This window comes from Malania oleifera, chromosome 1, assembly GCF_029873635.1.
Source record: "Malania oleifera isolate guangnan ecotype guangnan chromosome 1, ASM2987363v1, whole genome shotgun sequence".
NCBI lineage: Eukaryota > Viridiplantae > Streptophyta > Magnoliopsida > Santalales > Ximeniaceae > Malania > Malania oleifera.
The window spans coordinates 135,986,618-136,004,050 of NC_080417.1; the positions used below are offsets into that span (position 1 = coordinate 135,986,618).

General features: G+C 36.6%; 2 protein-coding genes across 2 annotated transcripts; both read left to right on the forward strand.

Moving 5' to 3' along the window:
* Window positions 1-3,908: 3,908 nt before the first annotated feature.
* On the forward strand, window positions 3,909-4,852 carry LOC131161008 (E3 ubiquitin-protein ligase RMA3-like). The gene has a single exon (XM_058116868.1). It carries the CDS (start codon window positions 4,015-4,017, stop codon window positions 4,774-4,776), a length of 762 nt encoding a protein of 253 aa, XP_057972851.1. The 5' UTR covers window positions 3,909-4,014; the 3' UTR covers window positions 4,777-4,852.
* Window positions 4,853-8,320: 3,468 nt separating this feature from the next.
* LOC131161016 (E3 ubiquitin-protein ligase RMA3-like) lies at window positions 8,321-9,689 on the forward strand. The gene has a single exon (XM_058116880.1). It carries the CDS (start codon window positions 8,814-8,816, stop codon window positions 9,561-9,563), a length of 750 nt encoding a protein of 249 aa, XP_057972863.1. The 5' UTR covers window positions 8,321-8,813; the 3' UTR covers window positions 9,564-9,689.
* Window positions 9,690-17,433: the final 7,744 nt, after the last annotated feature.

Sequence of the window (17,433 nt, forward strand, 5' to 3'; positions counted from 1 at the left end):
CAATATAAAACATGCGGAAGACAATCAAATCTCAAACACTTTACTCTAAGATGAATATTGGGGTGAGAGACTTCTCAATAAGACGAATTAGATTATCATCAATATGTAGTTAACATGAGTTTTAGTGTGAATAAAATACATTCATATATTTAATTTTAACTAAAATAACATTTAAAAACTGTACTCACATGTATCATTGAAAATATATACATTTTTCTTGATAACATACTTTTGGATCGATATAACCCATTTTTCATAAATTACATATATGGATAGAGAATCCTCCTTATTGTGCCATCATATAACATCATGAATATTTAGATAGTCAATTTCGGTTTACGTGCAGTAATGCATGCATGGAAATAGAATCGACTTTTAAAAAGTCGATTTTAGGTAGAACCTTCGCACTTGCCCAATTGACTGCCACGCCACACGCTGTACAAGCCGTGTGGTTGCACTAACATAATGCTAGCAATGATACCGTGCTCTCGGAATTACTCTGGTCCATCAGGGTTCTCATTTCTACATTTCAGGATTCACAATCCATTATATCAATATATCTCAACATGTCAATATAGTTCACATTATTTATGTATCATTCTATCATTCCTATATAATTTTCATCATTTCTACACAATTTTCATCTCATACCAGTATATTTCATTTCGTATATCTGTATAACACATCTCTCATCATTTCATTTACACACACACACACATCCCATTTTATCGTTTCTCAATGAAAACATATTTGTATAACACATTTATCATTACCCAGTAAAATACACCTCTATTTCACAATTCATCATTTTTCAGAAAATACTCATCAGTATATCACTCTCATCATTTTTCAGTAAAATACACATGTATATATATATAACAATACTGGATTTCTCATATTTTCACATTTAAGTAAAACATTTCCATACTATAACATAGTATCATTTCTCAGTACAAAACACATTTATCAATTTCTAATACTTTTCCCGTATAAATTTATTATTTCAAAATTCCTTATGCCCCACAATTTTTCACCTAATATTCATATTATAATTATCACAATGAATGTATCATAATCTCATTTTCACATATTTACTCAACCAGTAATTTTAAAAAATAACTGTTATAATTTATTCCCTTTACTTGCTTACTAAGAGACTTGCTAAAATCTCTAAATTCAAGCCCGTTGCATTCGGAACTCAAAACCCTGAAATCACATTTTTCCAAATTCAATTAACTTAACCTCAAAATTACAATTATTTTGACATTTCTTAGGCCCAGGAGTGACTCTTCACAATATGGGGTCCTACGCGAATGATTTAATTAGAGGCCTTTAAAATTTTATTTAATTTTTATTTTTATTTAAAATTAATTTTTCTAGGTACATTAAATAATTTTAGCTGCATTGCATGTGTACTCCACCCACCAAACATGTGAATTCCATAAATATTGTTAACATTATTATATTAAAAAAAAAATAATTTAAGGGCCCCAAAATTTTTGGGGCTCTAGACTAGCACGTCAGTGGCCTCAATGAAGAGCCAACCCTACTTAGGCTCACATACTCCCAATACTAATTAAACTTTTAAAATAATTAATGAATATAATTCTACTATTCTTACCCTAACCTTGGAGTGGTGTCTAGAAAATTCAAATTAAAAATTTGCTCTGATTAAAATGACGAGGATCGGAGTTAGGACCCTGTGGTGGTGTCCGATTATCGATTTGGTTAAAGATTTAAAGAAAAATTGAGGAGAGAGAGAGAGAGAGAGAGAGAGAGAGAGAGAGAGAGAGAGAGAGAGAGAGAGAGAGAGATTACTTTATTTCAAGAGTGGTGCCTATGATACTCTTACAACAAATCCACTTATGTTAAAATGTCGGTGGCGGAGAATGAAATCCAGGAGTATTTTTCGTTCTTCGATCGACACATATTTGACTGAGAAATTCGAGGAGAGAGAGGCAAGAGAGACGAGAGAGAAACGTCTCTGTTTCTCTGAAGGTAACTAACTAATATATATATATATATATATATATATTATTTAATTAATAATAATTATTAACTAATATATGCTATTTCATTAATAATAATTATTTATTTATTTATTTTTTAGAATCAATACAGTTTATTTATTTATTTTCACTCTGGCCTCATGCCATGGAAAGAACTAACGAGAAACACAAATCTACAAATTAAGGGGAGATTGGCGAGAAGCAGCAACAGCAAACCAAATATATAAAATTAAATAAACTAAGATGTCAATGTAAATGGAGGGCAGAATGAGGAAACACCAATTGTTAGTGTATTTTAATATTATTATTTTATCTTGAAAAAGAAGATGTATATTATTATTTTATTTTAAAAAATGAAGATGTATTTTGGATTGGATTATGATCATTTATTCATATATCTCTTAAATGCACAAGATTAATTAGATGAATGTACCCTGAATTTAGGGTTGTGTCTACTTAATATATACATAACTTATTTATTAAGTACATGAAAAATAAAAGATTATTTTATACCTATAAATAAACTTTTGAGGCATTAGCACAAGAAAATCAATTATCCTCATTCTCATTTTATCATTTTTCTTTTGAGTCTAAAGAGTTTGATAAGTAAAGAAATATGTTTTTTTGTGAAATTTCAAACTCCTCTATTTGTGCAGAATTGGAGAGTGATTAGATTCAGATCGGACTGTTGTATCTTGGGGGAAATAAGTCTTAAGGAAATCCACTGCACCGGTTCATGAGTTAATCCAATAAATCGTAAGGGCTTGAATCTCCTTAAAAAGAATGAGATATCTATGTCTCAGCCTATTTGTGAATTGTGATTTATTTATTTATAAATTTATCATTTTATATTATTAGTATTTCTAATAAAGAATTGAGTGCAAAAGCTAGTGCATGGTTTTCCCATTGACTTTCTGATTATGAAGCTTCCTCCCAATTTTTTCTCCGTGGAGGAAGGAAATATGGGCTAATCTTCAGCATTACAAATTAACTATCCTTCCTCCCAAAGAAACCCACAGATCTGAAAGCACGCTGTTTGGGCACACGGGTCTTTGAATTAACAGGTTGTAACAAGAGTTCTAAATGAGAAATAATAATAATATTATAAGTTCAATAAAAGTTACCACAAACCTGTTATTTTTTTAAATGCGGTTATTTTACATAATTAATATTTATTAATTGGTCTCTAGACTAATTTTAGATCAAGGAACTAGTAGTCGTGCTATTTAATTAACTCCTTTTAAAAAAATAAATAAATATTAAAAATTAGAATAAAATATGAAATAAAATGCGATATTTCAAAGGAGGGAATCTTATTAGATAAATCATTCTCATAATTAATATAGATAAAGTTTTAAAATACCTCTTTACCATTTGTTTAATTATTGGGATGCACAAAAAAAAAAAAGAATATATCCAAATAATAATCAAATAAATTCATCAAATTTGATAAAAAATAATTTTTAAAACATTTCCATATTTTTTTTCAATTTTTTAAGAAAATTTTGAAATTTTTTCAATATTTTTTTTTTGAGATTTTAAAGACTTTTTTCCTTCATTTTTAGTATTTTTGTTTTCCATTTTTTTTGTTATTCCAGTCAAAATAACTCAAATAAATTTTCTATATTTTTTATGATTTTTAATATTTTTTTGATTTTTTTTTATTTAAAAAAATTAAAAATTAATTTTAAAATTAAATAAATGAACGGGGTCAACGGATCAAATCCGGTTGACTTGGCCGGCCACATATAGACAATAATGGTGACAGGTGGCAATATTTTTAAAATTATTTATTAATTTATTTTTGTTGAAATTTCAGCAACAGAGTGAGGTCAGCTTCGACGTCACCCCTCTTCTGTTTGTTAATTAAGTGATCTTTATTGATTCGAACACTTCCTTTTCCATCTCTCTCGCTCTCGCTCTATATAAACATACTAAGAAGATCCACTTTTGGATACGGAGACGGTCTTACTTAGTCCCCAAACTTCCATAAGCCCATCTGCCCATGGCACAATTCGAATTGGGTGATGCTTCTGATCTCAAGCAGAATTGGAGGAACATCATCCCCGGCGATTCAATCCCCAAAGCTGTAGAAAATCCTGATGGTTGCTTTGATTGCAACATTTGTTTAGACACCGCGCATGACCCTGTCGTCACCCTCTGCGGCCATCTCTTCTGCTGGCCCTGCATTTACCAGTGGCTCCATCTCCAAATCTCTTCGGATCCGGATAAGCAGAAATGCCCAGTTTGTAAGGCCGATGTCTCCTCAACTTCATTAGTTCCTCTCTACGGGAGCGGCCCCCACTCCTCCCGCTCCAAGTCCAGAAGGCCCAACCTGCAGGGTGTGGGTGTCCCCCGCAGACCAGCAGCCTGTGGATTGAATACCTTGATCACAACTACTACTACTGCAGCATCATCCCCTCCAAACCCGCGTCAAAGCCAGCGCATTCTTCACGATCCTCACCCATATTACGGGGGTTACTCCGCAGCCTCGGCTGGTCTTGGGGACGTGAGGTTGTCGAGTGGTTTCAGTCCGATGGTTGGGATGTTAGGGAAGATGGTGTATAGCAGCATATTTGGGGGATCGGACACAATAAGTTTGTTTAGTTATCCTTATCGGAATTCTTATGCTGATCTGATGATGGGTGGAAGAAGTAGTAGTAGTGGTAGAATTATGCAAAGGCTGGAAATGCAGGCTAGCCAGTCTCTTGACAGAGTTTCATTCTTTCTTTTCTGTTTCTTTGTTTTTTGCTTTCTCTTGTTTTGAACATGTATAAACTATGCTTCTCCCTTGATTATATAATTGTACAAATTATGAAAAATTATGATTTGTGCTTTTACCAGTAGTTGCATTGTCAATTTTTTGGGTCCATATCATAGTTGTTAGAATCTTACAATTCCTTATTCTATTCATATGATTCCTATCAATTTCACACCAATTTCACATCAAATCAATTCAAATCTTGATACTGAATCTAAAAACAATTGCTGTTGAATTTATTAGTGAATCAAATAAATCGATTCGTATCACACGATTCTAGATCAACAATATATTCGATTAGTTTAAAATCCCAAAAAACAACATTTTTTTTCATTATTATTACTGCTTTTATTTTTACACATTTACCCTCCATCCCTTGTCTATGCCAATTTTTGCACTAGCAAAAAAGAAAAAATAGAACTTTAGGTTTAATGTTGTCTTTACATTCTTCACTCTTAGATGAGCATCGTGTTCAGCCACTGATTAGCTAGTTGGTGAGGAGCAATGCCACGTGTAGGTAAAAGACCCACGGAGTTGATCATTGTAACTGTTACGAATGCACAAGGTGGGGTGATTCACTGCAAATACTAACTTAGCTCATTATTGCCGAGATAATGACTTGCTTCTTCACATCCGTCGTGCAATACATGCGGTTATTGATAGACAGAAGGCGATGATTAATAGTTGGTCCGTTGTTGAAAAAAAAATAATAATAAATAGCAACGATGTACAATGAACATGCATTTGGAAACATAAAATTTAAGTTTTACATTCAAATATATGTATTTAGATAAAATGCAATAAAAAAATTTATTAATTTTTTTTTTCTAATTCTACGCACACTTAAATCCAAATCTTGAAGTATGTGCTTCCAAACGCGGCATGTTTAACTATTAATTGTTAGTTTTCTAATATGATTTTATTGGGGAGTAAAATAAAAATAATAAAAGAAAACAAACTTAATAAGGAGCATGCAATTTGCAGCAAGTTGGGAGAATGTGAAATGATATTTAAATTTCCCTTCCACTCTTCATGCTTTTGTTAGTATACCTAGCCTCAAGTTCAAATGTCATTCAAATAAGTTACAAAAAAAATTATGTCGTTTTATTATAGGTATCATATAGCGAAGTGCGCTAGTTTCCAAATTCATTTCATCTTTCAAGTTTTTAATTTTTTTTTTTAAAAATTTGTCATGAATAAGGTTTAAAATCGATTATTTTGAGAAATCTTCGGAGTAAGTATTTTAGAGAACAAATAAGTTTATTTTTATTATTTCTTTTTGGTAAAAAAAGAAAAGATTTTTCTTGCTATCTAAGGTATTTTGTATCACACTAGGAGTCCTGGGAAGATTCCTTCTCTCTCATCCTTTGAATTCTCTCATCTTTCATCCTCCCGTCTCACCGAGCTCATTTTTTAGCATCCCAAAGGTGGCATTTCTCTCTCGAATTTGAACTCTCTCATCATTCGACCCCCCCGCCTCTCCGCCAATCAAAGGGGGTTATATGATTTTTTTTTCACTATGCGCATAGGGTGCATCTCCACCTTCTAAATCCAAACCCCACAACTCAACTCACCTACATCCATCCACAACATACAATTGAAATAAATAAAAATAACGTTAATCCCCAGGGTGTGGTTTAGGTGGTAGTGCGGGTTGCAGGAGTGCCTCTCACGAGATCAAGTGTTCAAACCCTCCCGGGTTCATTTCCGTCCCTGGATTCCTGAAATTTACCTCCCTTTGGAGTTGTGGGGTTTGCTTCAAGGGGCGCGTGATTAGTCATGTGGACCGTAAAAAGGGCACATGGAAACTCGGTGTGTAATCCAAAAAAAAAAAAAAAAAATAGAAACAAAGTTAAGCAAAAAACAACCCGTCTTCAAACTTCATTCCCAAGCTATCCATTTTTCAAGTCACATCCACCTATACAATACATCCACAAACACATCAAATGATAATTCCAAAACTTTACAAGCACAAAAACACAATACATAGCATATTCAACACATTAAATCAATCCAATTGTTAAATCAAGATTTAATCAAGTTTTAATTTTCAAATTGAGGTACAAATTGAAACTTTAATTGGAGTTTGATTGACATTTGGTTTAGAAACTAAGGTCGAATTGAATTCCAATTTTAAAAATTGAGACTCAATTGAATCTCAAAATTTTAAATTAAGCTCGATTGAACCTCAAACACTCACATACAAGAGAACACATGGCAATAGGATGTTCATTTTCAGCTTTTTAAGGAATTAGGATTGGGTAATCAGAGGGATTTCTCCCCAGCTGCATGTCCATGGACCATGGCTGACTATATAAAGAGGAGAGCCCCAACAGTTGAGGCTAAGAGAATTTCTTTCTTCTTGAAAGGCTATACTTCAGATACAATTTTTTTTCCTTCTTGAAAGAACCATCTTTGTACATTTATTTCTTTTAGAATTACTCTCTATAAATTCTATACTTTCGATACAAATTTCTTTCGTCTTGAAAAGCTTATTTTTTAAATAGAATATTTGGACTATTTTTAGACATGTAATCAGCAAACTATCAATGAAATGTAATATGCAATCAATCAATAGCATTAGATAGGTTTCATTGTGTCTTACAATGATGCTTTGCTGTAAAAGTATAGAACCCGTTTGCACATTGGTTGATGAGAGCAAATTTGTCTTAACAAAGTAGTTTGTGCTTTAATGAATTTTCGTATTCCATGTATATCTTTATCTCTCTCTCTCTCTCTCTCTTTTTAACATATATTCTAAACATTTATTCAACTATTTATACAAATTTACAAAATTTCCCATTTTCATAATCTCACTTTCAACAACTCATCATTTTCATTAATCAGTCCCTTTTTATCAATTACAATAAAGTCAAACCAATCTCGAGGCTACATCTAGTTAGAAAATCTAAAAAGCTCAATGTAGTCTAAAGTCAAATTATTTAATATTTAAATTTAAAGGATTTGGTGTTCGGTATCTCGAGAATAACATACATAGTTGAAAGAAAAAGTTTAAACACGAAGGAAAGTAATTTCATTCCATGAAAAGACATATATGTATGAATAAGAGCCAAGAATAAAGGATAAGAAGAAAATAAAATATTAAAAAAATAAAAAAAAAACACCAAAGATATGGATGATCACTATCATTGCACTTTTTTGAGACTTAAAAGTAAGATGAAAGTTGCCTTTAAACATAGGAAATGTGTTAGCTCACATTGGGGAAAAAAATTCTTGTAACATAAATATCCTATTTTTCTCAAATGTAAGATTCTTAAAATAATAATAACACGGGGAACACGAAATATTCTTACAGCATAAACATTTCATTTTTCTCGGAAGTAAGAATCTTAAAACAACAATAGAAGTAATTATTCTAACTTGATCAACTTGACACGTCGAACACGCAAAGTGTGGGTCCATGTGGGTCTGTATGGGACACACACTTCACTTGTTTTCCATGTCTTGTCTGTGTCATCGCGCATGTGTGACACTCACAAATAGCCTTTGCTCAAGAAATATCACAGCAAGACACATCTTTAAATTTACGAAACAAACAACATCTCATTTAATTTTGATCCGGCTTTATCTTCGACAAACAACAGGACATAGGACAAAGAAAGTGGAGTCAAAATCCACTCTACTAGTAGTATTAGTTTTCCGCTGTAGCATTTTGATTTGGTATCTACTCTCAAAATGTGTCCCTCCATTATTAGCCATGTGTCCAGTAATTCTCAATTCTCTGAGAAGTCTAAAAACTAAAATATCTGCCATCGTTTTCATTCAGTGCTGAATGGAAAGCTCACTTGCGCTCTTGCACTTTTCCTTAACCCCACACATGCAAAACAACAAACCTATGCAAACACATGCACTTTTCCTTAACCCCACCCCTTATCTCTTTGTTCAGCCATCTTTACTGTCTTGTACTCTGTTTCAGCACACCCCCTTCTCCATTTCTCCGTATATATGCCAAGAAGAAGATCCACTTTTGGATACAGAGACGGCCTTAATTAGTCACACAACTTCCATAAGCCCATCTGCCCATGGCACAGTTCGAATTGGGTGATGCTGCTTCTCTCAAGCAGAGATGGGAGAGCATCAGCTCAGCTGATTCAATTACCAAAGCTGCAGAAAATCCTGATGGTTGCTTTGATTGCAACATTTGCCTAGACTCGGCGCACGACCCGGTCGTCACCCTCTGCGGCCATCTCTTCTGTTGGCCCTGCATTTACCTGTGGCTCCATGTCCGAACCTCTTCGGCCCCAGACGCAGACTGTAAGCATAAATGCCCGGTTTGTAAGGCCGATGTCTCCCCAGCTTCACTAGTTCCTCTCTACGGGAGTGGCTCGCCCTCCTCCCGCTCCAAACCCAAAAGGTACAACCTCGGCGGCGTGGCTGTCCCTCACAGACCATCAGCCTGTGGATTGCATACCTTGATTACCACTGTAGCATCATCCCCTTTGAACCCGCATCAGAGTCGTCGCGTTCTTCACGATCCTCGCCCTTACTACGGAAGTTATACTGCAGCATCGGCTGAGCTCGGGGACGTGGCCTTGCCAAGTGCTTTTAGTTCAATGGTTGGGTTGTTAGGGAGGATGGTGTATACCAGCATCTTTGGTGGTTCGGACACAAGCTTGTTCGGTTATCCTTATCAGAATTCGTATGCTGATCTGATGGGTGGGAGTAGTAGTCACAGAATTATGAGAAGGCAGGAAATGCAGGCTGACACGTCTCTTAACAGAGTTTCATTCTTTCTTTTCTGTTGCTTTCTTCTTTGCCTTCTCTTGTTCTGAACTTAAACTCTGCTTCCACCTCTTGTATGGTTGTGCAGATTATGAAGAATTCTGGTTTGCCATTTTACCCATAGTTGCATGTCAATTTTTTGGGCAGGATTTCTAATTAATTGTCTATCTTCTCAATTGAGGTGCCCTCTTTTACTTCTGAAATTATAAGACCTACTTTATATATTGCAATATACCTGTCATTGGGAACAGAGGATTGAGTGAGGATGCTAGTGTCACGTGACTATTTCACACCTTTGTTAAAGGACCATGTATCGCTAGCTAAAACATTTTTGCTCAACCAGGGATTATGTTGTTTACCACAATTTATCCACGAAACACTTTCATTGTCATTCAATCAAATATCAGCAGAAGCAGTAAACAATTATGAAAGCAGTGATAAGCAAACAATAAATATTGAAGTAACATAATTTATTAACAATACCTCCATTAACATTGTGTGTTTAGCGAGGGAGTCAAGTAGACTAAACACGTCTACAATAGCTACTGATAGAGGTGAGTAAACGGTCGATATGGACAAATTTGGTTAATTAACCGAATTAACCAAAATTTTCGGTTAATGAGAACTATTAACCGAACCGATTGAATAGAGGGGCCTCACCAAACTGAACCTGACCGAATTACCTTTTCGTATAATTTGGTTAACCGAATTAATTTGAAATTAATTAATAAAAACAGAATATAATTGTAGATTTTTTTTATCAATTCCAACTTAATAAGTACCTCATCTATTAATTTTATTAATAAAAAGGATATTTTGCAATTGAACTGTAAGAGAAGAATTTACACTGTTACGTTACCCACCATCAGCTTAATTAAGCAGCTCTTAACATATACTAATTTATATTTTAATTTTAATTAATTATTAAATCAGTTATTTCGGTTAACCGAATTAACATTTCTCTTAACCGAACCAATTAACCAAACTTTGTAAAACCATAACCGAAATGACCGATCCTATTTTCTTAAACGAACCGAACACAACCGACCAATTTTGGTTGGTTAATTCAGTTAATTTGGGTTTTCCTGAGTTATACTCACCCCTAGCTAGTGAGTTTTACAAGATTGATGAACACTCACCGTTTTCTAAAGAGCTTTATATGCATATCTCACACTAATACTAGGAAACATCGAAGTGACAGAAGAGTCATACTGCCTTATTTGGTATAGGGAGAAACTACTATTAGAAAATAAATCTACACTAATATTTATATGATGGAAACTCATCCCAAACGCATGAGACAAGCGGTCACAGGCAAGTATAATGCCCTGAACAAGCTCGGCTTATGACATCATACCTATTACTATATGCTATTAATGCGCAATTAGAAGATTAAAACACTTCCGCGGCTCTGTTTGTGAGTATGACTTGAAGGATTAAACCCTTGATGTGGATTATCTGAGATATTTTTACCATTTTTTTTGCTTACTCTGTGGATTGTTTGATATATTTCCATTTTGTTGTCACTTCCTCTTATCAAACGAAACATCAATCAGAAGGTTAAAGTTAACATGAACCCAAGGAAATAAAGTTATAACATTGTGTTCATTTTCTTCTTTTGTTATTAGTAAATTTGAAGATGGGCAATGCATTTCTTAAAATACCAATAACAATGACCCCTTTTTTAAGGAAATTGGACTTAATTTTGAATATTTGTAGATTTTAATAAAATATAGTATTAAAATGAATTATGTGTTTTCTTAAATCCACAACAAATCTAAAGTTTTGAAATTTGTATTTTCAAAAGTTACTTAGGTATTTAACTATTGTCTTATCATGATTTGACCATGAAGTGGAAAACAAATAATAAAAACAAAACAAAACTTAGTTAGGAGCAATTTATTTGCATAGGTTAGAATTAGTACCAGAGCTTCAACAATTGCCTTGCTATAGAAATATCTTGGAAGAAAATTTTCAAAATGATGGTATGTATTTTTTTTTTTCCCCAGAGGGTTCCATGTTGTATTTATTGTGTGAGAATATGAATTTAAATTTCACATTGTCATTCCACTTTTTACGCCTGAAATTGAGATGTCATCTAAATAAATCTGAACATAAATTATATGTATGTATATCTTTTAGAATATGTTTGTAATATTTTTTCAATTGTTTTTACCATTTGACGTAAGGATGATCAGGGTAATGCGACCCGAAGGTTGGATCTAAACCACGGTTAGCCTACCCAGTTAGATCAAAATAAGAAATCCATCAATTCATTTTTAGTAGGATTGACCTGCCTATCCCTGGTCTGGACTTAGGGGGCAAAACTACCTTTCTCACTGGTTCAATCGACTATCACGTCACACTCTCCATTAGACCATGTGGTTACACTTATCATCTCACTAGAAACGGTACCGTGCTTTTAGAAATACTCCAATCCATCAGGATTCTCATTTCCACATTTCCAAATTCACATTTCAGTATTCACATTGCAATATTCACATTTTAGTATACGTATTGCAGAATTCACATTACAATATTCACATTTTAGTATGTTGGTACATGTCATCATATCAGTAATATTCTCATCGTTTTCTGGTTTAATTCTAAAAATGCGGGTTTGATCCACTTCCCTGTTAGGAACCTGTGAGCATCCAGAAAGATGTGACACCAGAAATTTAACGTGGTTCGGTCAATATTGACCTACGTCCACAAAGCGCACACCAAATATTCACTATTTCGCTGGAAAACTACAATTCTCACTCTCTCCCTCCCTCTCTTCCTCCTCTTTTTACTCTCTGCTCTTTGAGCTTTTCACTGTACATATCTTATATTCCTCAACCCTCTATTTATACGGCTGATATTTAAATCACAATTTAATCACAATTAAACATAAATGGGAAGTTACAATGGAGATTAATTTCACTGCGTGAGATTAATTGCACCGCGTTCCAACTCAGCTCCAGCTCCTGACTGTCTCTTAGCTCCAGTTATAAGAATCTCCCACTTGGAGACAGAGACGTCTCCTTAATCAGTATCATGTGTAACGCCCCAACCTAGGTCAGTCAAGGAGCACTGCATCTCTCCTCCTCCACCTGAACCAGACAACAGGGGAGCAGGCCTTATCGGATTAATGACTAGCCCTATAAATCAACACGTGTCATTTTCAGTGTATTTTGTCCTCACTCACACACTTCTTGAGAAAACTTCCCAGGAGGTCACCCATCCCAATATTGCTCCAAGGCAAGCACGCTTAACAGTGGAATTCTTTTGGGAAAGCTCCCGAAAAGAAAGGTACACCTTATTGAGATGGGGAGTAACATCTAATCTTTTTAAGTCTTTTCATTCAAGGGGTATCACATTCTCCCCCACTTATAGAACGCAACGTCCTCATTGCGAACCCACATTTCCAAACCCAAGCGATGTGAATCTCATCACACTTCCGGCTGGGTGTTGGCTCTGATACTATTTGGTAACTCAAAGGTCACAACTAAAGCATACCAGAGCACTCACCTTACTCAGTAAGCCCTCAAGTGATAAATTAATCTCGTACTCACACAGTTCATACAAAAGTTTACCGGTAAAGGCCCTACGGAGAGGGAAATCTACCCACCCATACAAGTAGATTCCCTCTGCCCTAGTACGTTATGCGGCTACTACCACATCTGTAGCTACTAGTGCACTCGCCTTACTCAGCAAGCCCTCAAGCAAAAGATACGCCTCGCCAATCGTAACATGTTCTATGTACATACATACTTCTAATATCATAATACATCATTCTTTCTATCATTATTCAATCATACATATCTGTTCATATTCATGGCTTAACATTGCATTGCAAATTTACATTAAATGTACGAGATGCAGGTTAAGTAATGCATTGTGAATAAAACATGATATGGACTATGTTTCTTGTGTGTAATGTGATACCCCATGGATGAAAGACTTAAAAGGATTAGATGTTACTACCCATATCAATAAGGTGCACCTTTCTTTTCGGGAGCCTTCACATAAGAACTCCATAGTTAAGCGTGCTTGGGTTGGAGCAATCTTGGGATGGGTGACCACCTGGAAAGTTTTCTCAGGAAGTGTGTGAGTGACGACAAAACACACTAAAAAAGACACGTGTTGGTTTGTGGGGCCAGTCATTAGTTTGATAAGGCCCGCCCCCCTGTTGTCTTGTCGAGGTGGAGGAGGAGAGACGTAGTGCTCCCTGGCAGACCCAGGTTGGGGCGTTACAAATGGTATTAGAGCCAACACCCAGCCAGAAGTGTGATAAAATTCACATCGTCTAGGTTTGGAAATATGGGTTCGCAACGAGGATGATGCATTCTATAAGTGGGGGAGAATGTGATACCCCATGGATGAAACACTTAAAAGGATTAGATGTTACTATCCATATCAATAAAGTGCACATTTATTTTCTGGAGCCTTCCTATAAGAACTCCATAGCTAAGCGTGCTTGGTTTGGAACAATCTTGGGATGGGTGACCACCTGGGAAGTTTTCTCAGGAAGTATGTGAGTGAGGACAAAACACACTAAAAAAGACACGTGTTGGTTTGTGGGGCCAGTTATTAGTCTGATAAGGCCCGCCCCGCAGTTGTCTTGTCCAGGTGGAGGAGGAGAGACGCAGTGGTCACTGGCAGACCCAGGTTGGGGCGTTACATCATGAATAAGTGATGTGTTCAAAATATATCTTCAGGAATGAAGACCAACTAAAGTTGAACACAACTTCAGTTTCTCTGTAGCCACTACCTTCCTGTCTACTCGATTCCTGCAGACTAATCTGATGGTTGTCAACTTCACAACTAGTGTAAAGATGCCGGTGTAGTCAATCCCCTCCTTCTGCTCGAAGTCTTTGACTACCAACCGAGGCTTGTACCTTCTAGAGCCGTCATGCTCCTCTTTGATTCTATGCACCCACTTGTTGTGAAGGCCTTTAGGCAACTCAGCTAGTTCCCACTTTCTGTTGGAGGTGAGGGACTTCATCTCATCCTTCATCGCAAGCTCCCACTTGCTCGTATTTTCCACCTAACATGCTTCATCATAGCATTTGGGCTCTCCTCCATCCGTAGGAAGTAAGTAATCAATATACCTTTTGTTTGGTACATGAGACCAAGTAGATCTCCTAAGCTCCGGAGCTGGAGTAGGAGACAGTGGTGCGACAATCTGCTCCATTGGTTCCTCCACTTGAGGATTCTTGGCATTTTACTATTGTGTCCTGACACATTCTGAGTGGACTAGTTCTAGTCTCTTCTTCTTTGGGGCGTGGGTGTTTATCTGAAAATTAATCCTATTCTATTTTCCGACTATACAATCCTCAGACATGTCAATCTGTACTGACTGTAAACCACTCAATTTTTCCTTTGAGTGTATCACCCTAAGTCCCTTCTCACTCATGTGACCAAGTCGTTGGTGCCAAATGTTGCTGTCGTCATTTCTTGTAGCAACTGAAATAGACATGGAGGCATTGGAGGTTAGAAAATTTTTTCCGTTTTTCTTACCTCGCGCAATTGTTAGTACACCCTTTGAAACTTTCCATTCATTGCCAATGAATTTCGTCGTGTATCCCTCATCTGGCAGCTGACCAATTGAGATCAAATTCTTTCTCAGGTCTGGAATATACCTGACATCCTTCAGCTTCCATACTGACCCGTTTATATTGATCTTCATAACTCCTTTGCCAGTTACGTCGCAAGGTTGATCGTTGCCAAGGTACACCTTACCAAAACTACCTAGTGTGTACTCCTCTAGACAATCTCTGCAGCATGTTGCATGAAATGAGGTTCCACAGTCTAAGACCCAAGACTCCTGCTTGCTCTCCAAAGAGCAGATCAACATCTTATTATTTTCGGAAGCAATATTTGCTTTTGTCTTTTCCCTCGTCTTATATTCTTTCTTCTAACTCCTGCACTAGTTCTTGTAATGACTAGTTTTTTCACAGTTCCAACACTCAATAACTTTTGTGCTCTGGGAACCTATGTCCTGAGTACCTCTGGGATTTCTAGATTTAGACCGCCTAGGTGTAGATCTGTCGCGGTTGTTTGATTGTCCATGCCTGTTTCCTTTGCTTCGACTCTCCATGTTCAAGGCTGAACTCGAAGTGGAGCCATGGTTCGATTGCATTCTAATTTCCTCCGTCAAAATCATGCTAACGACCTCATCGTATACAAGCCTCGATTTTCGTGCGGAGCTATTGATGGCAGTAACGACACCATTCCAACTTTCAGGAAATTAACAGAGAATCAGTAGGGCCCGAAACCTAGATATCGATTCGATGATCTAGATATGGAATTAGCTCAAATGAATAGCGTGGTTGGATCCGAAATGATCGAAAACCCTAGAAATGGTTCAAGTCACTTGAAAAACGAACCCAAAATGACTCTGAAAAGCTAAGTCAAAGATTTTGGTCAAACCTGGTCAACTCTGCAGACGTGGTGCCTACTAACATGGTAGTGCTGATGTGGTGTGGGTGGCGGCTAACGTGACGCGCTGATGTGGCGCTCTGACGATGGCTAACTTAGCGATGCTGACGTGGCCGGTTCTGTGACAACGGGTCGGGTACCGGTTTTTGAGTTGACCTAGTGTGAGGGTGGGTACGGGTCGGTTTCCACAGGGTCGGGTCACGGCAGTGTGGGCGAGGAAGACGCGTGCAGCGGGTGAGGAGTTGGTCATCGACGCGTGTCGAAACATCTTGCTCCGGCAAGGCGCGTGAGGGCGCGTGAGCCTTCGTTTGAACTCCGTTGGAGCTCTGGCTTGCACGGTTCGAATCGACAAGCTGAATGTGATGATGGCCTCAAAACACAGTTTTAATCTACTAGACATAGCTCTGATTTCGGGATCACTTCCGATCTGACTTTTCTGCTCAAACCAGTCTCTAATACCACTTGTTAGGAACCTGTGAGCATCCAGAAAGATGTGACACCAGAAATTTAACGTGGTTCGGTCAATATCGACCTACATCCACAAAGCACACACCAAATATTCACTATTTCGCCGGAAAATTCCAATTCTCACTCTCTCCCTCCCTCTCTTCCTCCTCTTTCTCCTTTCTGCTCTCTGAGCTTTTCACTGTATATATCTTGTATTCCTCAACCCTCTATTTATAGGAGTGATGTTTAAATCACAATTTATTCACAATTAAACATAAATGGGAAGTTACAATGGAGAGATAAAATGGAGAATAATTTCACCACGTGAGATTAATTGCACCGCGTTCCAACTTAGCTCTATCTCCTGGCTGTCTTCTGGCTCCAGCTATAACATTCCCGTATTTAAATTTAATTTCTAACATATTTAAAAATAGCAGTATGATCAAACCCCCACAGTTTAATCTAATTCCAAAATACTCTCCAAAATTTCCATTTAATCAATTCCCTACAATTTAACTTAATCCCAAAAATTTCATATAATGAAATACTCCAATTTAATAAGCTCCTATTATAATTTAATTGGTTAAATTTCTAAAATAATTGACATAATTTGTATTCCTCACTTTAGCCTTGGAGTGGTGCCTAGGACTTCCAAATCAAAAATTTGCTCTGGCTAACATGACAAGGATTAAACCTAGGACCCTGTGGTGGTGTTCGATTGTCAATTTGGCTGGAGATTTAAGGAAAAATTGAGGGGGGGAGAGAGAGAGAGAGAGAGAGAGAGAGAGAGAGAGTTTACCTTATCCTATGAGTGGTGCCTACGATACTCCTACGGTAAATCCACTCTGGTTAAAATGTTGATGGCGGAGAATGGAATGCAGGGGTATTTTTCGTTTTCCGATCGACACACATTAGGCCGAGGAAATCAAGGAGAGAGAGAGAGAGAGAGAGAGAGAGAGAGAGAGAGAGAGAGAGAGAGAGAGAGAGAGAGAGAGAGAGAGAGATAGAGAGAGAGAATGGAGGGGGGTCTTCTGTTCTAAAATTTCA

What these genes read in the sequence shown, in the direction of transcription:
- LOC131161016 (XM_058116880.1), top strand. Translation starts at nt 8,814, where the DNA reads ATGGCACAGTTCGAATTGGGTGATGCTGCTTCTCTCAAGCAGAGATGG.
- LOC131161008 (XM_058116868.1), top strand. Translation starts at nt 4,015, where the DNA reads ATGGCACAATTCGAATTGGGTGATGCTTCTGATCTCAAGCAGAATTGG.